Consider the following 27,012-nt stretch of genomic DNA (forward strand, 5'->3'; position numbering starts at 1 on the left):
TAGTTCCGGAGGATCCAACACCCTCACACAGACATACATGTAGGAAAAACACCAATGCACATAAAATAAAAGTAATTAAAAAAAAAAAAGAGTATTTACTGGTCTTATAGAGGACCTGGGTTTGATTCCCCAGCACCCATATGGAGACTAAGGACAGCTGTAATTCCAGTCTCATGGGCTTCAACATCCTCTTCTATCTAACCTCTGAGGCAACAGGCATGTATGTGGTACATATATACATACATACATACATGTTGGTACATAAGACTACAAAAGACAGAAGAGTCCCAAGATTCACTGGCCAGCCATCCTTGCCTACTTGGTGATTTCCATGCCAATGAGACTCTGTAAGTCATCAATAAAGTACAACATATAAAATCTGTTAATTCAGTTCAAAATGGGTTTCTTTCCAAACGGTTGTTTATTCATTGAAACTTTGGAGCCATTAATAGCATATTTTCATATTAGAATTCTAGAGGGAAACACATAACCATAGAAGCTGAGGATACATCTCCAAGGGCAAAGTGCATACTGAGAGGGTAAGAACTGAGTTCAGATTCCTAGCACCCTCAGAACAGAAGCTAGGTGTCCTGGAACATGCTTGTAACCTGAGTACTGGGGGAGATAGCCAGAGACAAGGGGATTGCTGGGGCTTGCTGACCAGCCAACCTGGGTAAAACCAAGAGCTCCAGGATCAGCGAGAGACCCGGATTTAAAAAGTAAGGAGGATGGGCAGAAGAGAGGGTTAAGAGTGATTCCTGTTCTCTTGGAGGACCCAGGTTCAGTTCCCAGCACCCATATAATGACTCATAACTGCCTGTCACTCCAGTCCTGGGAACCCAAGATCCTCTTTGACTTTCTCAGTTCCTGCACACACATGGTGCACATACACAGGCAGATAAGATGAGCAAAGATACATATACATAAAATAAACAAATACTTCTAAAGAAAAAATTAAGGTGAATAATAGAGAAAGATACCCAAGCTTCTACACATGAGTACACACACACATGCAGAGAGGGGGTGGGGGGGACAAATCTCCAGCAGAATATTTCAACTATGGAGGATGTCTTTAAGTTCTATTTACAAATCTCCCTTTGTGGTCTAAACATTAAAACTGGTTTTTAAAGTGTGTATTCCCTATCCTGCCTAAGAATCAACAATAAAACAGGAAATTCTAGGCCACTTCTGCTAGGAAGTTTTTTTTTTTTTTTTAATGTGTTACTAGTAATGGAATTCAGAGTCTTGGCCCAGTTGCGCGTGAATACTTACCACAAAGCTACACTCCCAGCCTGCTGTCAGGGTTAGAGTGGATTAAAACTAGTCTTTCCTTCATTTGTTCAGTGCTATTTTCATCTTTGAAATGAGTACAAATTTGCTACTCTCAAAATACTTTGTTAGGTTACATGTGTATAACATTTCCAAACACTTGACAGTTGTACGCATGCAGAGAACTGAAGTGAGGGAGATGGTTATCTTTGTTTTGAGGTAGCATTGGTGTCTGGTACAGGGCTCTGTGGCTTTATAGCTGTACAGCTAAGGCTGTCTCCAACTACCCATCCTTCTGCCTTACCCTCCCTGGTGCTAGGATTTCAGGCAGGAAACATCCCAACAGGTCTTAAAGTATTTTCATTTTAACAGAGAAGAGGGTCTAGATGTTTACTTCCTCAATTTTCCCTCTTGGGAACTGTTATAACTCACCAAAAATATAATAACCACCTACTATTTGATAAGCACTTTGTCAGGTACAAGAAACATTTATGAACCTCAGGTTTATGGTCCCTCTTTTCAGAGAGCTTCAAATCTGACAGAGAAGAAAGATAAGCAAACCAACACCATCACTGTACATGGTGGCAAGTGTCACACCAGAGGAAAATGCCAGAAGCTGCCAGAACTCAGGGAATGGGGCAGCTCAGTCACCCCAGGACTTTGCAGGAATACCTTCTGATCAGGCTGCTCTGTAGAGTAAACACACAAGCAGTCTCCTAAGCATTTTATAATGTCCAACCTGAGCCACAACAAAGTTAAGGAGAGTTATGAATGTAGCCCGATACAAAATTATAGATTCATTTAAAACAAGAGAATTTTTGCAGTTCTTGATGGTGAGCATGGAAGGTGAATCCTGTCATAAAGCCAAAAGAGTAGACGAGCCTGATAAAGTATCTTTTTTTATAACGAGGCGATTCCTAGACTCTGGGTGAGGACAGAGCATCCTTTATCCCTCATCCTTATCCCAAAGGATGCTGGTGTGACTGAACAGAAGACCATCTGGCCCAGATCCCCGCACAGGCACCAGATCAGGACAGAATAGCAGCATTTCAGAAGAAAGGATGTGAAGCCCGCTGGGAGGAGACCCATGGCACCATCCTCCTATCCCTGTGCATCTTAGAGAGGTGAATGGAGCGGGAGACAAGAAGGATCTAAGGGATTTGGGAAGACACACTAGGAAGGAGGATAACATAGCTTCCACTGTGGTGTATTTGAGATGCTATAATAAAGTACCATATGCCGGGAGGATTATGACACACAGAAATGTACTTTCTACCTTCCATAAATTGGGAAGCCCGAGATCAAGGTGCCAGCAGACCCTGGGTGTAGTGCAGGCCTTTTTTCTGGTTCCCAGACAGTGGATTCTGGTTATGTCCTCACACTGCAGAAGCATCTAGTTAGCTCTCCAAGGTCGCTTTTTACTAGTTCCCTAACCATTCAGTAGGCTAGAGCCCTCAGGTTCTCCTCACTTCCCATCATCCTGGGAATTAGAACATTAACATATGAAGGTGGACCCAAAAACTCCTACTTGGCATAATTAAATAAACGATAAATCTAAATTATTTAGAATTTGAGCTATTGGACAAATTTTCAAAATCTATACATTTAAGATGTATTTACTTATTTGGAGCCTGGAGAGAAGACTCCATGGTTAAGAGCACTTGATGTTCTTACAGAGGACCCAGGTCAGTTCCCAGCACGTGAATGGTGGATCACAATCTATAACTCCAGTTCCTGGAGGATCTGATGCCCTCTTTTGATCTCTGTGGACACCACACACTCATGTGGTGAACCTACATATACAAGAATAAATCATTCATAAGCATAAAATAAACATCTTTTAAAAGGATTTATTTATTGTATTTATTGTATGTGTGTTTTGCATGCATACACACACCCTGTGCACACGGAGACCAGAAGAGGACATTCTAGGTGACTCTGAAACTGGAATCATGGATGTTTGGGGGCTGCCATGCTGTACTGGGAACGGTATGCAGGTCTTCTGCAGAACAGCAAGTGCTCTCAAAGCGCGCCATATCTTTAGCCCCCAAACTTTACACTTTCTGTTTGTCTTATTTGTTTATGTGTGTAGAGGTCAGAAAACAACCTGCAGGTGGTTGGTGTTGTTGACAAGGCCCTTTACCCACTGAGCGAGCTCATAACCACTTTTAGAGGATGTCACTTCAGGTACTCGGAGCCTCTTGAAAGATGGTTCCCAGTACAGCCACCACAGTTCCTCAGGTGAAAAAGTTCACTGGCTTTAAGAACTTAGTATTTCCTTTCCTTAGTAGGTTTTATAATCAAAAGTAATTATGAAAGTATTATAAAACTTACTTTTGCTGTACAATTGTTAAGATTTATAGAAAAAAAATCTCCAACTGGATTTGAATCCCAAGTGAATAGCCCCCCAAAATGAATGAGATCTACAATCTAAGTACTATGAAGCCAACCCTGCTAAGCCTCTGAGATCAGGCACTTCCACAGTGGTCTGGCCATAAGATAGTCTCTGCTCTACCATCTGCATACACATGAGGCCATGCTGAAAGATACCACAAGAGCTGGGTATGTCACTGCATGCCTTTAATCCCAGCATTCAGGGGCTGTGGCCAAAGGATCTTGAGATCCAAGTCAGCCTGGAACACATAGTGAGACCTGTGCCTCCTCCCCAACTCAGAAACAATCAGAAGAAAAGGGGGAGGGGGAATAAGGCAGGAACTGGGGAAATGCCGTCATAGAATGCATTACATATGTTAGCTTAAGATTTGGGCAGAGGGACTCTAGGTGCCATGCTGACACTGTGTTGTTTTGTGTCAATAACTCCGACTGAGATGAGGAAATAAACAGTTTTGATGCTAGAAAGGCAAGTCAGTGCACACACTAACCAACACCCCTCCTCCCTATAGAGAGGACTTGGGAGTCAGTACGTACCCCCAGAACTCACATTGCTGCTCTGACCATCTGCTCCTCCAGTTCAGCAGCAATACTGTGAAATATCCCGGCCTACTTCCTGAGCAGGGCTTCCCAACCTGTTTCTTTACAACAGTTTCCATTCTGACATTTCTATTTCGATTGACACTATGGGCCTCACAAGAGAAAACAACTCTCTCAAATACATTTTAAAGAGGCACAGTATCTTGAGAGATATACTGAGTATCACTAATAATGGATGTAATAATTTAATGGCTGCTCCCCAAACAAATTGCTTCCATGAGCTAATGTACTCAAGTTAACATAATGAAATCCTACCACTTAAACGATCATTTTAGAAAGTAAAGGCTGTTGACTGTACTCTTCTAAGAAATTCAGTGACCAACTTTCTCATAAATATTGCCGGTGCATTAAACGTAGCTTATCAACCACTGCCCATAATCTTTTACGGCATTTTAAGATATGAAGTACTCAACAATGATGAAGGGAGGGGAAGGCAAGGAACAGTGAGAGTTCCACATGGGGCCTCAGAACCTATCTACCAAAGTTTCAGCCATTCTGCTGCCATCTTGAAATACTCAGTTAAAGCAGTCCCACCTACAAAATGACCTGTTCTGAACTCAAAGAAGACAAGGCCAAACCACAGTGGGGCCTATACATGGTATAGTGGAGCCCAGTGGTGTAGTACAGGCTTGGCATCCATGAGATCTAGGGCTCCACCTGCAACCAAACCAAGTGTTCTTAAACACGGTCTTTAGCACAACTGAACAGGAGGAGAACGCTGCAAACAGATCTGCCCCCTAAGTGTTTTGCTTTATTTTGTTTGATACAGGTCTTTCTGTGTAGCCCCAGATAGCTTAGAATTCACTACATACACCAGGCTGGGGTCATACTTTAACAATCCTCCTGCCTCGGCTGTCAGAGTATAGGTGTGGGCCACCACCCTGGCCTGCCCTCCAAGCTTTAATATTCCATACGAGATGTATGGAGAACTCTGGGAGAGAGCAGCTTCCTCAGGGAAAGGGCAGCTGAGTCACTGAGACAACTTTGTGGTTCTGGGGACTAGACAGCCTGCTCAAGAGGCCATGGAATTTTCCTTCTTGACAATTTTTTAAGACATGAATATGTAAATTCTTCCAGGTATAAAAGGAAAACTACAGCATCAGCTATTCTAGCGATGTTCCCCGTTGGGTTCTGAAGCAAAAGCATCATGTGGGGGGTAGATGGAGGGTGTGCATATGTGCTCACCTGAACACATACATGTGAAAGCCCGTGGTCAACATCTACTAACTTCTGTCATTTCTGACTTCACTTGTTGAGAGCCTAGAAATGTCTGCTTTTGTAAGACTGGCGGGCCAGTGAGCCCCAGGGATCCACCTCTCTCCACCCCCAATTCCCAGTGTTAGGGTTACAGGTACATGCTACCAGGGTTACAGTCGCATGTCACCAGGGTTACAGGCGCACACCACCAGGGTTACAGGTGTAGCTGCCAAGGTTACAGACACACACCACCAAGTCTGGTTTTTTTATGTAGATGGTGAAGATCTAATTTAGGTCCTCATGCTTGGGCAGCCAACTTGAATATATATGCACATACATATATACATACATGTGTGTGTGTATATATGTATATATACATATATATACACATATACATACATCCTCGGGTTAAATTAGAGTTGTATTTCCACAGACCCACACCAGATTCCCTGGCTGTGAAAACTTGCTAATGGGGGTGTTGCCAGTTCAGATCTGGTAGGACCTCCCTCAGAACAACACTTGATACAGTGTCAGCTGGGAAGGTGGGCCTGATGGTGGAGCAAAAACTTAACGCGGTGCAGAAATCTAGGCACACAGAAGCTGCTCGGGGATTAGAATCTCTACAAGAGTAGCATTGCCTGCATTTTCCAGATTATTCCACAACCTGACTTATTCCTCGTGCATTTCATTCTACTGACGAGGCAATGGAAAAGAGGGTGGTGGCCACCATGTGTGCCTGAAACAGGAAGGAAGCCTTTCCCAGGTTGGATTATTAAGTTGGGCCCTGAGTTGACCTTGCATCTTCCTCATCGTGACTACCAGAGGCCCTCAGGCAGCAGACAGCGGAGTAACTCTAGCCGCCCACTAACACTGCGCCACCTCCAAGGGGGGGAGGTCACAGAGAAGAGCACGTCTAATTGAAACTGGCAGGGGACCTTCAGAAACCAGATACAGTGTCCCATGTTGGAACCCAGCCAAGCTCCTGGGATAAATTTTTGAGGCCTTGTCAACATGCCAGGGGACTTTTAACGATGAGAGAAAGTCATTTGTTTTTTGAGACAATGTCTCACTTTGTAGCCTTGGATGGCCTGGAACTCACTCTATAGACCAGGCTGGTTTCCAACTCACCTAGATCCACTTGCATCTGCATCCCAAGTGCTGGGATCAAAGGAATGTGCTATAACACCTGGCTGTATTCTCTCTCTCTCTCTCTCTCTCTCTCTCTCTCTCTCTCTCTCTCTCTCTCTTATTAAATTTTTTTTTAATTCTCCTGAAAGATGCTCTACAAGAGAAGTGGTGTGGTTCCATGGTTACCATTCTAAATTAAAAGTCTAGAAATCACTTGGGCTCCATATCTGCCCAAGTTTGTTCTGTGCCCTGGGGTAAGCTGTTCCATCTTTCTGGGCCTGCTTATCTGTCCTGCAGTCAGGAGAACCACACGTCAAGCCCATTTTCTAGTTCTAAGGCTCAGCAACCCACTTTAAGACCTGACATTAACACAGGGAATGCTTTCCTGAGAGTCTTTCAGCAAGAAAAATAGTAAGGCCGACACATTACTGACAAGTCTACGGCTCTATTACGCTGCACGCCTCCCTACTTGAGAGGGACAGCCACCTTACGCCTGTAGCACTGTGTTTTTGTGGTATCAGGGCATGCCTGTGCTCCAAAGGGAGCCTTTGGAGACAAGACTTGAGTGATGCACCTTCCAAGAAGGCTCCTTCTCCTAGTCCCACAGCCCAGCCAGATGTTCACCTACATAACAAAGAAAGGAAACACAGTGTCCATCCAACATGCCAGGCAGACAGTGCTTGCACCTGTGAGTCTTTCATCCCTCTGGCAGGAGCTGATGCTAAGGCACAGGGGTAAACACCTGTCAGACATGTACAAGACCTCGGATTTGAGACAGCATGGTGGCAGAAGCCAACCAGAGACAGAAGGAACAGAAAGCTTGGGGTCAACTTTATGATTCCTACTACTATTTACGAAGTCTAGTTCCTCATTGGTAAAATGTGGCCACCAACATTGATTTATAGTGAAGTGTTTATAGAAATCTTAGCTACCTCTGAATCTTGACGAAGAGAGAACATTTGTATTGAGAATCACAAATGATGTGTCTACATTGTTATGAATTTCAGTGCACTAGATCAGAACAAACATTTGTAGTCTGACTCGAAATTCATCAGTCTTCTTTCATATGAGTATTTATGTCTTAATATTCATTGGGAATCATAATGCTGGTTTCCTGTAAGTTCCTGTAAGACTGTCCAAGTCACACAGGTGACCCACTAGAGGAGAAGACTTGGGACTCTAAGAGACAGACAGCAGCTCTACAAGGAAGAGCTCCACCCTCTTCCCAGCTGCCCTGGTCACAGGATTGCACACTTGGCCCCCCTCAGTTTCTACAAGAGGGACAGAAAAAGCAGTTTCCACTCACAGAAATGTAAGCTCTTGTAAGAGTACCGGGTGAGAGCCTATATTTGCATGATAACAAACATCTGAAAATGGTGAAATGTTTTTCACATACCTTCTCTTCTTCAGGTATCCCAGACAGCAGAGTTTTTAATAGAATTAAGGATGTGTTTATGAGGCATAAAGAATGCTTAGTATTCAATAGAAAGGTATAGGAGAATTTGATATACTTAAAATGCATGCATCTGTCACACACATAAAGCATTTTTGCAAATGTATGCATACACATGTGCATACATGTGGAAAGCTAGCTCATTAGTTCATTCAGCAAGAACAATAGCTCAGTATAGCACCCTGCAGCTGTTACTGCAATGCATTTGTCTAATCTCCTGTATGTGCTTAGATTCCCAAGTGACACCTCTCACCTGTCTGTATCATACACTCAAAACCATTTTCCAAAGGCCTATGAAAGGAAACTGCAAGTGTCTGAAAATGAATATGAAATAAGATTTATCAACTTACATACAATTGCTATTTTAGCAAAAGTTCTTTCAGTGTTCAGCTCTCCAAACCTGGCTTTGACTTCTGACCTTAATGTTCAACCCTGGGAGAAAGAGTTTGCTTATATAGCACTGAAATTGTGAGCAAGGGCCCGAAGAGACGCATCAGCAGTTAAGTATACTGTTCAATCCCCAGCACCCACTTGGGGGCTCACAACCATCTGTATCTCCAGGGCCAAGGGATCAGATGCCCTCCTGTGATCCTCACAGGCACCAAGTTTACACTTGGTACACAGACATACATGCAGGCAAAAAGCACCCATATACATTAAATTAAATTAAATCAATTTTTTTAAAAAAATTAATGATATAATGAAATGGTAAACAACTATTTTCAACCACCCTACGGTGATCCTGAATTTAGAGTTTACTAAAATCATTCATCTGCCCATATACATAATGCCAAAACCAGGATGGCGCAGATACAACTTAGAGATGAACAGAAAAGCGAGAGTGAACCATTGGTGTGCATTTATTTTGATTCCTCTGTTTACCATCCTTGTCTCTCTAAGAACTCTTTGTACTTGACCTTTCATGGAATTGATTCTCCAGCGAAAGCTATTCTGATTTTCTAAAGGCACGGTATGCTACGAGATCACACACACACACACACACACACACACACACACACACACACACTTTCTCAGAATCATTTCAATGGCATTTGTAAATAAGTTTACAGAAAAAGGGAGAAAATGTTTGCCAAGAAAAGTTCCAGGAGGGATTAACCACAGCCTGGACCACATAAGAGTTAACTCCCCAAGTAAGCACATACATCAGGAGGCGGGGAGCTAACACAGGAATGAGCATGCAAGCAGCTGGCACAGCTCCGCAGAGCATGCAGGAGAATGCTGCGCTTCCACTACTCTTAACACCTACGGAGTCATATATATAGCAGAAAAGGTGGCAGGAGCAGCCACGCTCTGCTCAAGTGACTTAGGTTCACTCTGTTGCTGTGGGAGAATCGGTTCCGACTCCAACCTGCCTCTTCCAGAGTACCGTGCATTGGTTAGAGGACTTGCCATCCGCATGCTCGGGGTATTGTTATAGCTTATGTGTCAACTTGACTAGGCTAAGAGATGCCTGGACAGCTGGTAAGGCCGTGTTTAGGTAGGTGTGTGTGTGTGTTTCTCAAAGATCACAGTCATCAAATTGGCGGGGCACCGCACTACCCCTTGATAGCTCTGTATGTGTGCACGCATGTGTGCGTGTGTGTGCACTCATGTGTGCATGTGTGTGCATGCATGTGTATGTGTGTTTCTCAAAGATCACAGTTATCAAATTGGTGGGGCACCACCCTACCCCTTGATAGCTCTGTGTGTGTGTGTGTGTGTGTGCATGCGTGTGTGTGTTTCTAGAAGAACATACTCAACAAAGTCATAGGCACTGATCTATTCCTTGGCAGCTACAACAGGACTAATAGCCAGGCCTGTCTGGGACACTGGCATTCCGAGTCAGATTTAACTAAGTTAAATAAACCATGGCTCATCTGACTCCCAGAGCTTTGGGTATGGACTAAATTACCATGAGTCTCTAGGATGCAGACAATAAGTGAACTTCTCCATAATTGTATGAACCAATCCCTCCTATTAAATCTCTCTGTGTTTTTACACGTAGTCCATGGGCTGTTTCTCTCGAGCTTCCTGACTAATGTGGTCTGCAGAGCCAGAGAGAACTGGAAGACAGTGGGAAACCCTGCTCACCCTAAACTATCCAGTCAGCAGCCATTCCTGCATGGCTCTAACCTCCCAAACTCACTGGGGGCATCCCTACTCCTTGCCTCCATGGTCAGCATCACGCCTAAGCTCAGGGCTGGATATGAAAAATTCTAGTCTCAGAAAGCAGAGAGCTGAAGTCAGAGTCAGAGAGACACTGGAACCGTGAAATAATGAGAAGGGCTCACCTAGACAAGGACGGTCCAGGGGAACAAGATAAAGGACAGACATAGCATACTGAAGCTGGACGGGAACAGAAAAATCAACTGCTTTTTTGGAGAGTATGCATGAAACAGGGGTATAGGGGTTGAAAACCAGAGACCACAAATGAAGGATTGCTTATGTAGGAGTTTAGGTTCTTAAACTAAAGACGGAAAGGCTCAATGTCAGACAGGCATGTCAACACTTACTTACTTAAGGCTACAGGAGGAAAGGGAACTCTATAACTAGTCCACATGAGCCGTACAGAGTGCAGTATTTAGGGAATAAAAATGACAGGCAGGAAGAGGCACCAGACACACCTCAGTCTCTTGTGATTATCCCTGCCTCACAGTAAGAGACATGACCTATTCTGTCTCCCTTCTGTTTTTAATGATGTGATTGTATGCACAAGTGTGCATGCATGTATAGGTGTGAGTAAGTGCAAGTGCCCAGGAAGGTCAGAGCCGGACTTATGAGCATTTGTGAGTTGACAGCCTGAAAGCTGGGAACTGAACCTGGATCCTCTGTGAAAGTATACAGTATTCTGCCTACATATATCCTATAGGCCAGTAGAGGGCATCAGATCTCATTAAAGATGGTTGTGAGCCATCATGTGGTTGCTGGGAATTGAACTCAGGACCTCTGGAAGAGCAGTCAGTGCTCTTAACCTCTGAGCCATCTCTCCAGCCCCCTCTGTGAAAGTAATAAGGCTTCTTAATGCTGAATCATCTCTCCAGCCCCCATCAATGTGTTCTTAAAACCTAACTTCAACAGGCAGCCAGAGGTGAGAGCCAATGTGTCAGCGCAAACGGCAAGGCCCCTCACTGGCTGCATGCTTCCCCTTACTAGCAAGGTGATGATAACCCACATCCTACCCAGGCCTTTTCCTAAAGAAAATCTCTACAGCATGCAAAGTGATCAGAACAGTGTTCTCGGTCCCAGTGCCGTGTTTCATTCATCTGGACGCATCCGGAATTCCATCTAAAACGACAACTGTCCGTAACGCGTCTGCAGCTTCATTGCAGCAGTGACTGACTTCTTCCCTAGGGACTGACTTCTTCTTGGAAAAAGGACTATTTCAATGTTTCACTAACATAAGCTCATGTTTCGGTAACCTGAGCCTCAGTTTCTCCAAGTCTTGGCCTAGGGGCTGCTTTAGACACACCCCTTTTGCTTTTCCTGCCCCTGGCTTTTCTGTAAGCATCTCCTTCTTTCTTGTCTCCCAGCTTACTGCAGACTGCTAATGCATTTGCCTTCCCACTCCTGCAAAACGCTGGAGGTGATGCTATCGAATCAGACTAGAGCCCTGGCTGCCCTCTAAGCAAATAATACCACAGAAATCTTAAAGGATAATCCAACTAAGGTGAGTGGTGCTGACAATATTATATCCCATGCCGCATAAAATGTTCCGTTCGTGGGGCCACAGCTAACCGCTCTGTCTGTAACAGCTCACGATGAATCATATAGATGCAGCCCACTAAATCCTAAAGTCAGGCAGGCAGCTTTCTCTGCTGCATAGCAACAGCCTACCACGATGTTTATCGGCCTTCTGGTTTTTTTTTTTCCTCCTCTAAACTTGGTTTAATATCTACTTATCAAGTTGAAAATTCATTTTGGAACTATTTTCAGAGCAAGTACAAAGACATCCACTAGGATATATTAGCTACATTACTTTTATCCAATGAAATGAATAAATCTCTCACCCTACAATAAACTCAGCACGTAGGAGGACAAGCAGCCTCTTAAATGGGCCTGTTTGGATGGGACACAGCATGGAAATGTACAAATGGCCAGGGGATATGGGCAGCCTATCCTGAACCCTACCTCACGATTAGTTAAATGGTGCCAGGATTTATCTTATTTTATTTTTTTGCTGAAACAAATTTACTTTTAAATTCTTTTAAAAGTGTCCTTTATTTTTGAGATCATAAAGTAATCACATCATTTTCCCCTTCCTTCTTCTCCCTTCAAACCTTCCATTTTACCCCTCTTTGCTCTTTTAAAAATTTATAGTCTCCTTTCTATTAATGATTGTTTTACACACACACACACACTTCTAAATATATAAATACAACCTGTTCAATCTTTAAAATGTTACTTGTCTGTGTGTTCATACACGGGCTCTACCTTGTATGAAACCTGTGAATCACAATCATCAACAGGGCACCACAACCTAAGGGTATAGTGGTGGCATGCAGACCTTGGTGGGGACCAACAGCTCTGTAAACAGACTTAAAACTCACTCCAACAAGAAGGAAACGGTGTGTGATACCAGAAACCTAGTCAACTACCCAGCTAGAGAAGCCATGGATCTGGGAGGAGAGCCTACCACCACCACTTTCTAAACCAGCAGCATCCCTAAGTCCAGTCTAAATATTTGCCCTCATACCCACAGATAAACATAGTCCCCACTCCTCATCAAGAAAACTTCTCTCTGCAACAGACAGAGGCCATCATAGAAAACCATAAACAATCAAAATGCAGAGTTGTGGAGCCCAGCCCCAATGGGTCACAAAACAACTCTGGCACTTAAAGGCTCGGGAAACATTGCAGAAGATGGGGTGCAAAGGTTATAGGAACCAGAGGAACAGGGAGTTTGCTGTGAGAGTGTATCTCCTAGAAACATCACAAGCTACACCCATAAAGTCTCACCAACATGATTGCCTAAACATGAGCTGAACGAGGGCAACAACAGACCTCCTAATGAGGGTAGGGAAAGCCCAAGAGGCTGCAGCCCTACACAGAGACCCACTGGCAACTTAGGAATGCTGAGAGCTGAGAGAACTAGTCTTCCCCAAGGAAGAGCACAATAATTGATTATCCAATATGCAAATGTTTCATTGCTTTATTTTATGGGTATAATTCTACCTGCATGCATGTATGCATACCACTTGCCTACCTAGTACCTGCAGAGACCAGAAGAGGGTGGAGGATCCTCTTGGAACTGTGATTACAGAGGATTGTGAGCCACCATGTGAATGCTAGGAATTGAACAAGGCTTGCTATCCCACCAGGTCCCGCAGCCCTTTAGCCCCAAAGGAATGCAGAGGTCTACATTAGTTATAAACTGATTGGCCCATTAGCTCTGGCTTCTTACTAACTCTTATAACTTATATTAGCCACGTGGCTTGGTGCCTTATTTGGTGAGGCAGTCACATCTTGCTCTTCTGTGGCTGGGTCACGACTGCAGAATAAGCTTTCCCCTTCCCAGAATTCTCCTGTTCTCCTTGCCTGCCTCTACTTCCTGCCTGGTTGTCCTGCCTATACTTCCTGCCTGGCTACTGGCCAATCAGCATTTTATTAAAATACAATTGACAGGGTACAAGCCATTGTCCCACCGCATCTGCCTCTTCCCAATCTCGACATCTTAGAGTCAGCTCTGTATCAGCGCCCTCATATCCATCTCTCCCATCCAGCCCACAGCCCATTTTAACACACTCCTTCATTTCTCTACATGGCCTGCCTCATGCCCTCTGAGGTGTTCTCACTCCATGCTTCTGCTCCCTTCGATCAGCCCTTCCATGTTCTGCCGCAGGACACTTCACGATAAATCCTCACCATTTACTTCTTTCATGATAACCCGATCCCTCCTCATATCTACTGACTGGAGCCCAAGATCCAAAGCCAAGTTTAGAGCATGTCCCAACATCCCACCTTTCTCCAAACTTAGGGCTCCTTTCGCCTCACCTCAAGCCCTCTGCCCCCATCAAAGGAGCCAGTTTCCCAGAATAACAGCCTGGTTCCCTATCTCCTAACTTCTTCTACACCCTTCCTTCTCTCTCCCTCCCTCCCTCTACCCCCTCCTCCCCCCCCCCCTCCCTCTCTCCCTCTCTCTCTCTCTCTCTCTCTCTCTCTCTCTCTCTCTCTCTCTCTCTCTCTCTCTCTCTCTCTCTCTCTCTCTCTCACACACACACACACACACACACACACACACACACACACACACACACACCTCAACTCTTCTTTGTTTCTTTTTGTAGTGCTGGGAATTAAACCCAGGGCCTTGTGCAGGAACTGGACTACATACCCAGCCCTTGTCTCCTAGCTTCTGTTTGAGTTGCTCCTTCTGATTGGAATGCCTATCTTGCTGGAAATGTCTTCATGTCCTTGAAAAATACACTTATGTGGCTGCCCCTCCTCCACGCAACTTTTCCTCAAGCCCATCCCTAGGTCCCCTGGGCATGTTGTCTTCAAATTAGCTATAACTTTATCTTGTTGGTGAGTAGCAAAATCTAGATCTCAGGTGTCTGATGTGGAATTCCCCTCTGTATGCTGTGAATACCATTGGTTAATAAAAAAAAAAAACTGTCATGGGCCTGCACAGGGACTAAAGGTAGGTGGGGAAAACTAAACTGAATGCTGGGAAAAAAGAAGGGCAGAGTTAGAGAGAAGCCATGTAGCCCCCACCGGAGACAGATGCCAGACAGAACTTTACGGGGTAAGCCACAGCCATGTGGCAATACACAGATTACTATAAATGGGTTAAATTAAGATGTATGAGTTAGTCAATAAGAAGCTAGAGCTAATGGGCCAAGCAGTGATTTAATTAATACAGTTTCTGTGTGACTATTTCAGTTCTGGCCATCCAGGAAACAAACAAGCAGCCTCCTCCAACAGGTGTCAAGAACTCCATGTTCAGTAGTGCTGCTTCCTGGTGTGGGCTGGCTAGTTTTACATCAAGTTGACACAAGCTAGGGTTATCCAAAAGAAAGAAATCTCAATTGCAAAAAATGTCTCCACAACAATTTTCTTTTTCTTTCCTTTTTTTTTTTTTTTTTTTTTCATTTCAAAACAGGGTTTCTCTGTAGCTTTGGAGCCTGTCCTGGAACTAGCTCTTATAGACCAGTCTGGCTCAGAACTCACAGAGATCTGCCTGCATCTTCCTCCCAAGTGCTGGGATTAAAGGCGTGCGCCACCACTGCACAATTAATAGGGCATTTTCTTAATTAGTAATTGATGGGGGTGGGCTCAACCCATTGTGGGTAGTGCCACCCCTGGGCTGGTGGTCCTGGGTTCTATTTTTAAAAAAAAGCAGGCTGAGCAAGGCTTGGAAAGCAAGCCAGTAAGCAGCATCCCTCCATGGTCTCTGCATCAGCTCCTGCCTCCAGGTTCCTGCCATGTCTGAGTTCCTATCCTGGCTTCCTTCAATGATGGCCAACAGTTTGGAAGTATAAGCCGAATGAACCCTTTCCTCTTCAGCTTGCTTTTGTTCCAGTGTTTCATCATGGCAATGGAAACCCTAAGATATGGTGCATGCTGGGAACCTGATAAATACTTCTTCAACAAATGAATGTCACCATGGTAGCCTTCTAAACTCGGAGCCAAACTATTTTCTTTACAGTTCCTGTGCTTTTTTTTCAGCTGTTTATGACTGTGGTGTTCCTCTTAGCCTACTTGTAAATCATTTGCAAAAGATCAACAGAATAATCTAGCATAGGAGATAAGCCACCTTTATCTCCTGAGAAATCATTCCTTTGTTCTTTATTCCCTAGAGAAGAGTCCATGCCTCTAGGCATCCCAACAACTGATAGTGAGAAGCTATCAAAACAAGTCATTCCAAATCCATGATCCTCCCTGGTTTTAAATACCCTGTCTGATTACTAGTGAGGCATTGGGTGGGGATCCTGATTAAACCAAAATATTCCTGGCATGAACCAAGACAAGATTATAAAGCCTGTACCTGTATCCATTGCCCTTATGGATGGAAAATAACTCGAACACTACATATAAACTTCCCAGGCTCTTTTATTTCTAAGCCCAGACAACCCCTGGGCCCAAAGTGGAATCTTTAGAAAGAGAATTCCATCTGAAATGCCAGCTCCCTGTAACACAACTATAATTTCATGTCCCCAGTAACGAACTTCTTCAAGCACTGATTTCAGATGGATAAATTGGACATTTCAATACATGTTTCATCAACATAGTGTTTTCCTATCTGATGCAAATATTTTGTTTTCCCTGACTCTCTTCTACAGAACCATTTCCTGCAATCCTCCTCAGGACAGTTAAAACTCTCTAATTCCAACAGACAGCCTAGAGAACTTAGAAACCAACAAGAAATCCTCACACTAAAAACCATGGAGACCCATTTGTTCTGGAACACTGCTATCAAGTCTGTGTTCTTCTCTGAGCTTCCCAAAGGTCAGGACAGGACAGACTGTCCTGACCACCTCGGCGGTGCTGGGCTAGACAGACAGTGGCAGAGCACTGTCCCGTGGGTCACTGTAGGCCCAGAAGGAATGAAGTGAAAGATTATGCAGGGCGGACAGACGGTGGGTGGTGGTTTCTTTTGGTCCCTAGATAAGGTTTGTTCCCATTCCACTTGTTTATCTGTACTGGATTTCTTGCTATGTACTGATTCCAAACCCCAAAAATTTCAAGGCTATTCTGAACATCTTTTATTAATACCAACTCAAAAATTTTCAGATAGATGCCAAAGGTGCAGAAGCAGGTACCATATAAGGTCTGTTCCTTCAAACTTCATGAGACATGTTGAAAAGATTTAAACCTAGCAGTACAGGGAGCGTGGTGAGGACCAATCTCAGAAGACCATCCGTGGGGGAAGGGTCAGATGACATCATAGTGCTTGTGTAGAGCACTGTACTGAAGGGGATGAGGTTTTCATTTGCTTTTATTATACATGGAAAAGGGAAAGATTCAATGAAGAAGTGAAGCTCTTTGGAAACTCTGGGATGCCCATGCTGTGTGAGTGGCAGAGAAAGGGGATGGGGAACCACAAAGTGTAGAAATAACACAGGAGGGATTGATATTCCGAGCTATGTCACATAGAAACCATACATGTGTGGGGCTGGACAAGGGCTTGCCAGCTTCACATCCATATAAAAAAATAAAGCAATGCCAATGGCAATAATTGTAATTCTCAACACGCCATGCTATGGAAATGATCTGATGTCTACTTTATAAGGGAGGCTGGGCGGTTGGAACCAACCAGGGTCACTCAGCTGTGATGAAGGGTGGGGTTTCGGTTCAAAATCAAGTCAGCCTGCAACTGTGCCCTTTGGAAAGAACTCCATCCTTGACTACTACGTTGTAAGACACTGGCGCTATAGAAAAGCATTTTCAGAGCACTGCATGAGTACCCATCAACTGCAGGGTCCCTCTCTTTCTGCCGGCTGGGAGCTGGTGGATTCTCCCACGCCTGTGAAGCCAGCCTAGTGCCAGACCTTACCCCTGCTCCAGAGGATGCTCAGACAAGACGGAGGAGAGCCTTCTCTCCAGTACTTACTTTCTAAGAACAGCGATCTCGTTCTCGATGCTGCTCTCTTTGCCCTTCAGCGCCTTCTTCGGGATGCACTTCACTGCGAAGAGTTTCCCAGTTGCTTTTTCTTCAGCTAAAACCACTTCAGAAAAGGCCCCACTGTGAACAGAAAGGGAGAAAAAGAAGGGTTACAGTGAGAGGTTTTGGTTGCAGAATGGCCCCTCTGATCTCAGCATAGTCACGAGGAGAATGACCACAAACAGGACTGTTATATGGTGTCCAGCAGGACTCCTTCCCAAATGCCCTTAGGAGAAGAAAGTTGTGTGGATAACTGTATCTCAGTGCAAAGAGACTGTGGATGTCAACACAGGAACAAAGGGGCAGTGAAAGCTGCCATGGGTTGGCCTCTTGTCACCCTGCTATACAGCATGGTTAGGTTAGGGTCCCTTGGTGGGCAACAAGAACATTCCCTGAAGACGTTCCCCCACAGAGAAAGAGTGGTAGTCATAGCGTGAACATGTAGACCAGAAAGTCATAGAGACTAAAATTCTCTAAGTCCATAGAGACCTTCTCACCTATAGACTTTTCCAGATTGTCTCACAAACACTGAATTAATTCTCATGGATAGGTAAGGATGTGATTACAGTATGAGCTGGCGCTGCAGGAGGGACTGGCACTTGGGTTAACTCATTGGTAGGGATAGACAATCTTTCATTCGGCAAGCCAAACAAACAAGGACCAAACAGTGAGGATGATGAGCCCATCTGAAAATACAAATCCAAGTCTTTGACAAGAGAGAAACACACTGTAACCAGGATGTGTGGAGCCAAAGAGCCCATCTCTCGCCAGTGATGGCATGGTCAGGCTGCACTGTCCAAGCTTAGAAACAGACCCCGCATCCTTTAGCCATCAGCAAAGATATTCTTAAGCATACACAGGGAAAAAAGGGGACAGGAAATCACATCTGCTTGGTACACTGGACTATGAGTCTTTGGGATAATGTTCCTATAAGAATATGAACTCCCAAGCAAGAAAAGAATGTCCATTTTCATGACCTGAATCTAATTATTTGGGGCAGGAGATAATCATTCAATGAAACAGTCAAATGGGAAATTCCAGCAAGAACCTTCTGCCCAAATCTATAAAGAATTCATAAGTAGAATTATTTACTCAGAAGGCTATATCCTACAGGTTCTTCAGTCACTTAAAATAATCATCATTAAATATAAATACATACAGCCTCACAACAGTTTTCACAGAGTAATCTATGGAGAGAGACAGTCCCTGTGATATCTGCTCACTATGGAGGAAACTGACCCAAGAAAACCAGTTCAGAACATGCTCAGAGCCCATGGCGTGTGCTTCTCACCACTTCTGGTCCAAGGACAGATTTACCCAATGAGGGTGAAGAAGACCTGAGTACTCAGACCAGATCCCTCCTCCATCACGGAAGCGCTGCTTGAAAATAAGAAATCTCACCAGGGAAAGACCAGGCCTCCCACACCAGGGGTAATTCCATACCAGAGTCTCCTCATTTATTTTTGTCTTCCAGTCAGTTCCCTGTAATGCTCTTATACCATGAAATTGTCATGTGCTGTTTGAACATGTTCAAAGCAAACTCTGGGAGTAAGGAGAACTTTCTGGTCCCAGACTCTAACATGTTTGTTTTCAAGTGTCCTCCAGACCCCCTTTTCTGGGGCAGCCTGACCCTCCCCCAACTGTGACGTGGAGGAAAGGTAACAACAAGACAGCCCAAGATAGCGCTGTGCCTTTGAGAACAGCTAGAAGGTGAACTCCTCCCAAGGAGGTTGCTACTGTTTACCCCATGGTGAGAAAACGAAAATTCATCTGCAGAAAGAAAGGTCAGCTCTGCCTGGAACTCTCAGTCTGGGAATTTAGTCATGACTGTTACAGCAGGGCTTTCCCCAATCACTTCTGCTGCAGAACTGTAAGCTCCCAACTAGATAATGTCACCTTTCTGCACTGTTTGTTCTTTTACTAAAAAAAAAAAAAAAAAAAAAAAAAAAAAAAAAAAAACCTCACCCAAAGGGAGACCCTATAGGAATTTCAACTAATTCTAACAGTTCTTCCCCTGGTCGGTTTCTGCTGGGTGTTTATAAGCCCATGATTTAATGTTGTCTTTTCTTTACTCTCTGCAGTGGGCCGCTCTAGTCACCCCTGGTAGGGTTGTGTCTGTTTGTGTTTTGAGCACCCTGTAGGAAGATGGTTTGCTATCAATCCTCTGCTTCCACCCATCTGCTGCTTACTGTTTATTCCTTTACTTTCACCTGCTGTATAGATAAGAAACTCATTAAAAATCAAAAGCAGGGCTATCATAGATCATTCTTTAGACTTTATAAAACTGTTCCCAATGCTGCTAACCCAGTGGATTTTATTGGTTTCCCCCACCCCGGGCATCTTTCCAATCTGCCAAGTCCTTTCTCCAGAACAGAGAATCCCTTCAGTGCTGCGAGCACCTGCTAGGCATGGGTCAATAGCTACCCTCAGGCCTCTCCTCTCTCACTGGCCACTACCCTGCTCTGCACATACCCCTGCTCTTTTATTGTCCCCAGGGAATCTCTACAGACAAGAAGAGACCATGGCCAATGCAGAGGAGACAGTCTGCTTAAAAGGGGACCCTTACCTGCAGATATGAGGCTCCCACAAGGAAAAACACTGTTTACCCCCATGAGTCATTTTCTTCCTGGGAAATGGTGAGAAAGTGAGATTATAGCTCGAGATGGGAGGTGAGGGAGAGGACTGAGAGAGGGGTGGCACTCCGGCAGCAGAGCGTTCTCTGCCTTTGTTCCTGTGGGTAGAACAATCTATCTAAGGTCCCTGTGCGGGCAGAACCATGGGGCCTACATACACAAAATGTTTCACAAACTAAGCAGCTTAGGCTTGACAATATGAACCATGCATAAGGTGCCTAGAGATGGACATGGGACAGGTTCAGGACACATGAGAAAGTCCCAGAAATAGTTGCTGAAGCCAGCAAAATCATAAAGCCAGGGGCATAGTCCCACCCTCTCTGAATAAAAGGCAGCCTACATTTTATACCCCCAGGTACAGACTCAAAAGAAAGGAGGTCAGATCTCCAGCACCCATTTAAAAGCTGGACATAGTCACATACAGCTGTAACCCTAGTTCAGAGAACAGGGAGACAGGTGGATGGATTCCTAGAGCTGTTGGCCAGGCAGCCTAGCCAATCTGTGAGCTCTGAGTTCAGTGAGAGACCCTGTCTCCAACAATAAGGTAGACAGCAGATCCAAAGGACAACTGACATCAGCTTCTAGCCTCCACAGGCAAGTACACACACCCGCACATGCACACGGAGACATATACACTACACATGTCCACACATACAATAGGTACAGTATTTGTACACACACACACACACACACACACAATGAGAGAGAGAGACAGACAGGGAGAGAAAGGAAGATTTGAAAAGAAATGACTTTTTTCCATAATCATAACAGCCATAAGATTTAAAGAAGAAATCAAGTGATGGATAAATAGACGAACAAAGGAGAATATACAAATAACCCTAGTTCTGGGGAGGCAGAGTGGTTCCCTGGGCTCATTGGCCAATCAGTATGTGAGCTATACTGGGTGGCCAGTGAGTGGCCAGACACACATGTCATACATAAAATGGGACATTAATCATCCCTTAAGAGACTCTGGCACATGATCCAGTAGAGATGAACCTTGAAGACATGTGCTAGATGAAAGACACCAGTCACGGAAAGGTAACACTATGTGTTTCTACTCTGTGAGGTCCCTGGAACATCCAGGGTCACAGATAGCAAATAAACTGGGCTGGAGAAAAGGAGAACAGGAAGTGATCGTTTAACTGGGACGGAGTCTGGAAAATGAAAAGAAGCAGATGGTGGTAGTTACACAACAAAGTGTAATCGTTCAGGCCATAGAACCCCACACCCAAAGAGGTTAAAATGATAAAGTTTATGGTATGCCTATCTTAGCACAATAAAAAACAAGAGAATGCTTATACGTGTCTACTCAATGGCAAAGCTTCCCATAGAGACAGTGGGAAAATGTGAAAGACTCTTCACATTTTGTTACCTCCCAAAAGACGAGAGGACTCACAAGGAAATTACAGCGGGTCAGGGGGCATGGGCTGCTTGGCATCTACAGAATTCTCTGGCATGTGTCAACTAATCTAGTCCTTGGGCAACTCTGAAAGTTACAGTGCACAAGAAGCCACTGCCAACATCTTTCAGAACCAGGACATCAAGCACTGAGCCTAGTGCAGAGGCAGGATAGAATGGAGAACCAGACACATTCATTGATCCCTCTGAGCTCTTTCTTTTATCGTGTGTGGGGTGTGTGTGTGTGTGTGAGTGTGAGTATGTGCATGTGTATATGTGAGAATGAATGTGTGTGTGTTAGTTTCTGTGTATAGGTGTGTACATGTGTGCTGGGAGCCAATTTGAATGGCTGCCATTACAAGATGGCATTTGGCCCCGGCCTCGCTTGATACCATAATAAAGGTTGTAGTTCTTCCACCAGAAAACAGGGTGAGTTGTTGCCATCTAGCTGCCCATATTTCCCCTGACCGGCAGGGGAACTTCCTTGTGGTCTGTAATTGACAGGGATGTTCCCCTGCTTTCTTTCCGGCCGGTGGGTCTCCAGAAAAGCAGCTAAAGTGTCAAAGTATCAAAGGTTGCTAGGCAGACTCCCTATATAAGCAGCTACAGCTCAGAGCTCTGGGCCCCTTGCTTTCTGTTCTCCCTTCAACCAAGAGGCTCCAATAAAGCGTGATTTGGGAAGATCCTCGTCTGGTGGCTGTTCCTTCCTGCTGGTCAGGGAGTTCGCCGCACATGTGCTTGCAGGTACACATTCATGTGTGTGAGTGTGTGCATCTGTGTGTCTGAGTATGTGCATGTGTATATGTGAGTATGAGTGTGCGTGTGTTAGTTTCTGTGTATAAGTGTGTCCATGTGCTTGCACGTACACATTCAGGTGTGTATACGCCAAAGGACAACTTCCATTATCATTCCTCAGGTGCCATCTACCTTGTTTTTGGTGACAGGCTCTCTCACCAGCCTGGAAAGGCCATGTGGGCTGTATTGGTTGGCCAGGAAGCCTAGGGCCCACCTGCTTTGCCCTGAGCACGCGCCACCGCACACATCACTTGGCGTTTTCCTGCGTGTACTCAGGTCCGTAAACACCTCGCTAACCAAGCCCTCTCTTTAGCCTCCTCTGAGGTCTTCTTCAGTACACTGTATAGGGGTGGTGCTTACTGTTACCAGGGAGCCTGCCACCCCAGTACCGAAGGTGACAACAGCAGAAGCAGCAGAAAGTGTTGCCAGGAAGAACAAGAAGCAGAAAGTTTACTGCTAAGTTCGAGCATACAAAACCACTTTTCTCATTTACCCAAGCAACACGCATACATTTATCTTCCTTAAGTTTTCCAAAGGTGATGCTTTCTAGACTTAGACACTGTAAGATGAACATACATTGTTATTGTTCTCACAATAAGCAGCAATCACTTGAAGACACTTACCCCAGTTCAAGGCAGCTAAGATCATCATTAATAAAAGGGGTGAATGGACCTTTCAGACACTTTCTGTGGAATTACTCAACACAGTTTCAGGAGGCTGAGCTGGAGGTAGCAAGGACCATAGCAAGGGAAAAGGTCTGAGAGTCTTGTAGGCCTTCAGACAACCCAAGAAGCTAAATGCCAAGGAAGGAAAGTAGGGGGTGGTGCATTCCACTTGTCCTCTGCACGTTGTAAATGTGAGCAGTTATGTGTTCAAAACCGAGTGGCAGGCGCAATCCTGTCCTAGATGGTCACGTTTCTACCCGGCCAACAGCCGTCTGTGATGTTAGTGTGCCTGAAGGACAAGGCAGGCCTCCTCCTCAGCAACCTGGCTGCTTTCTTCATCGCCACTCAAGGGACACTGCGTGGGACACGTTTGTTCACACCTGCCCAAGAAAGTTAACATAGCACTCTTGGTTCTGATGGTGAAAATATTAGCTCTGTGAGTTGATGTCAATAAGTAAAAACTCATAGGAAAGAAAGGGAAAGTGGGGTGCCGTGCAGACCTCAAGGTGACAGAAATGCACAATTAAAGGAGAAATAAAAATTCCAGGGTTCTGGAAAATTACACGTTTGCAAATTATGACAAAAATATTTATTAAATTATAAAGGTAATCATTATTCTAAAAAAAAATACCCAAGCTCTCAGTGAAATTCGTCTGTGACAAATAACCAGATAGGTCAGACAAGTTGTTCTTAGACGCTAACAACCTCTGCAGCTGGAGAGAACTGCAGAAACTGCAGGCCTGACTTCTCCCCTGCTGTGCCTCACAGCAAACCATCACCTGGAGGCAGACTGCTGGGATCCAGAGGCAGGTACCAAGGAGGAAATCATCTCTGGAGGACAGAGTTCCAGACTAGGCAAATGTCATGGGACTAAAGAATTTTAAGCAATTGCTTAAGCTTTAAACTTCATAAAGAATGGCCCTTTTATTTTGCCTAAATAAGACTCAAGAACGGACTCCTGCTATAGACTGCTGCACCCAGTCCACTGAGGACCCATACCCAGGCCACCCTGAGTGTGATGGTGACCAATGGGAGGGCGAGTGGGCTGGGCTCTGGGCAATGCCTCATCTGCCCATCTCTGAAAAGGTAGCATATGACTCATGCCCTGAGGATGCCTAGGCTAATACCCAGCATTAAAGGTTTTGTGAACCACAGCTGGCATGCACCACCCAGATGTGAAAATACATAGAGACATTCAGAACATCCTAGCTCCAGATCTGTATCTTCTATCGAGGCGAGAGTTCAGAATAGAGTCAAGTAAATCCTCGTGTCCTTACTGAGCCACCTGCTCACTCCCAGTTGTGATCATCAGAGCAGCAGGTAGGCACGGTAGTGCACACCTGGAGCTCCAGATGTTCAGGAAATTGAACAAGAGGACAGCTTGAACCTAAGATCTTGAGGGCAACCTGGGGAGCATGTCCAGACTTTTCTTAAAAAGAAAGTGAGGGGGGCCAGCAAGATGGCCATCTTAGGGAACTTATCGCTAGCCTCGGAAACTAGAACCTTGTACCTTCTAACTTCTGCTTTCCCATTTGCTAGTAAACTTTAACCTGAAATTAAGAAAAATATCAAATAGTCTAAAAGACTAATGCATAGCTGGGTGCTCAGAATGTACATAACTTAAACACAAATTCTCATATAAGAACAACTTAATCTCAAAAGAGACAAGACTTCAGCTTCCAGTCTACTGTAGTTTTCAGTAGCTGGGTGTTCTGTGATGTTAGTCAAGATGAAATGGTAAACACACTATCTTTAGGGGCTGAGAAGATAGACTAGTCAGTAATGCACTTGCTACACAAGTGTGAGGACCAGAGTTTGGATTCCCTGCCCCCGTGTAACTGCCAGGTGTAGTGGTTTGCACCTGCAATCCCAGCACTGAGAAGGCAGAGACAAGTTGTTGCCTGGAGCCCTCTGCCCAGACAACACAGTGATCTCCAGGCTACTGAGAGACTTTGTTTAACGGTAACCAAGGTACACAGCTTCTAACGGATGACAATAGACGTCATCTTCTGCCCTTCACTTACATCAATATATAAGTTCATTCACATATAAATGGAGAGAGGGAGAGAGACAGAAAGAGAGAGAGAGAGAGAGAGAGAGAGAGAGAGAGAGAGAGAGAGAGAGAGAGAGAGAGAGAGACACACACACACACATAAACACACACACAAAGATGAACACACACACACATACACACAGACTCCTTAGACGAAACGACTTTCAGGAAGGATCAGGAATTGTCATTTTGATTCACGAAGTATGCTAAACCAACCATTTGGTAAAATTATATTCATCCCAAATTAGACCAAGAAATAATCAGATGCTAGAATGATCAGCCCTATCCGCTGAGAGTCAGCTATTCTTAGCTCATTGCCTTTTTGTGCTTTTTAGTTATTTTACATATGAACCAGATCAATTGTGTTATTAACTTTATTAACAGCATCGCCTTTAGCCTGCTACCAGCATCGCACCCTGAACTGGGCCCTCCAACATCACTCCAGGCCTTTCACCATCTATCAAAATCTTCTGTTCCACCAAGCATACTGTTTTCCCTGTTGTTAGGCAAAGACGATATGTATTTTTAAAAAAAAAAATTAGGAAAAGAACTTGATCAGGAAAAGACAATGGAGTCGGTGATATTTGTCTTGAGAAAATCTAGGAACTAGACAGGCACCGTTTAGAGCTATTGTTTCAGAACAGTCAATTCTTAAAATAGAAAAAAAAAAACCACACGCTAACCCCAACAGCCCTCTTATTGAGCAGAGAAAGTAAATGAATCACAATAGCACTGGACTAAGATGGCTTCCGTGTCGCAGCCACTCCCCTGGCAGAAACCAAGTACTCTGAGAGATGCCAGCGCCTCCTGAAAGTGTCTTTCAGTATGCTGAGTCAGCACACTGACCAAAGGCCCAAGACACCCCAGTATAAAAGTCAGATTCTGCAAGGCAAGCACATCAACAGGGTCCTGATTTCCTATCCTCACAGACCAACTATGCACACTGCACAAAAATTGGTGTCCAATTTAAATAGGGCATCTGTTTTCTACAGTGTGTCTTACAAAGCCCTCTACTTGGCAATCACATATCAGTAAATATGAATGTTATATATGAATGAATGTTATGCGGTGTATTCATATATGTTATATATGAATTATATATATATAAAACTTACTCCTTACTTTTTATTTATTTTATTGAGCTATACATTTTTCTCTGCTCTCCTCCCTGCCTCTCCCCTCCCCTTCAACCCTCTTCCATGGTCCCCATGCTCCCAATTTACTAAGGAGATCTTTTCTTTCTCTACTTCCCATGTAGATTAGATCCATGTATGTCTCTCTTAGGGTCCTCTTTGTTGTCTAGGTTCTCTGGGATTGTGAGTTGTAGGCTGGTTTTCCTTTGCTTTATATCTAAAAGCCACTTATGAGTGAGGACATATGATCTTTGTCTTTCTGGGTCTGGGTTACCTCACTCAATATGATGTTTTCTAGATCCATTCACTTGCCTGCAAATTTCAAGATGTCACTATTTTTTTTTTAACCATTGTTTAGTACTCCATTGTGTAAATGTACCACATCTTCCTTACCCATTCTTCAGTCGAGGGGCACTTAGTTCGTTCCTAACACACAATGGAGTATTCCTTACTTTTTAAGACGAGTTTTCTCGTGAACGCGGGTCTCACCAATTTTGCCAGAACTGATGCCCAGCAAGCTTCAGGGATCCACTTGCCTTCCTTCCCTTCCCCCAATGATGGGATTACAGACAATCACCGCTGAGTTCCACTTTCTGCAGGGCGCTAGGGACCCAAGCTTAGCTCCTCAGGCTTGAAGCAAGCACTTCAGCAACTGAGCCATGACCCTAGTTCTGATTCTTTGTAACTGGAAAA

The 27,012-nt window shown here is 44.4% G+C and overlaps 1 protein-coding gene across 3 annotated transcripts in view; it reads right to left on the minus strand.

Annotated features, from left to right (window-relative positions):
• Positions 1-27,012, minus strand: part of Camk1d (calcium/calmodulin dependent protein kinase ID) — a 400,857-nt gene that overhangs the window by 236,674 nt on the left and 137,171 nt on the right. For all 3 annotated transcript variants that reach the window (XM_050150592.1, XM_050150593.1, XM_050150594.1), the window contains exon 2: positions 17,589-17,720. In XM_050150592.1, the coding sequence (XP_050006549.1) occupies positions 17,589-17,720 (132 nt within the window). The remainder of the gene's footprint in view (positions 1-17,588; positions 17,721-27,012) is intronic.

The sequence above is a fragment of the Alexandromys fortis genome, unplaced genomic scaffold (genome assembly GCF_014885135.2).
Source record: "Alexandromys fortis isolate MF-2015 unplaced genomic scaffold, M_Fortis_MF-2015_v1.1 scaffold_69, whole genome shotgun sequence".
Classification (NCBI taxonomy): Eukaryota; Metazoa; Chordata; class Mammalia; order Rodentia; family Cricetidae; genus Alexandromys; species Alexandromys fortis.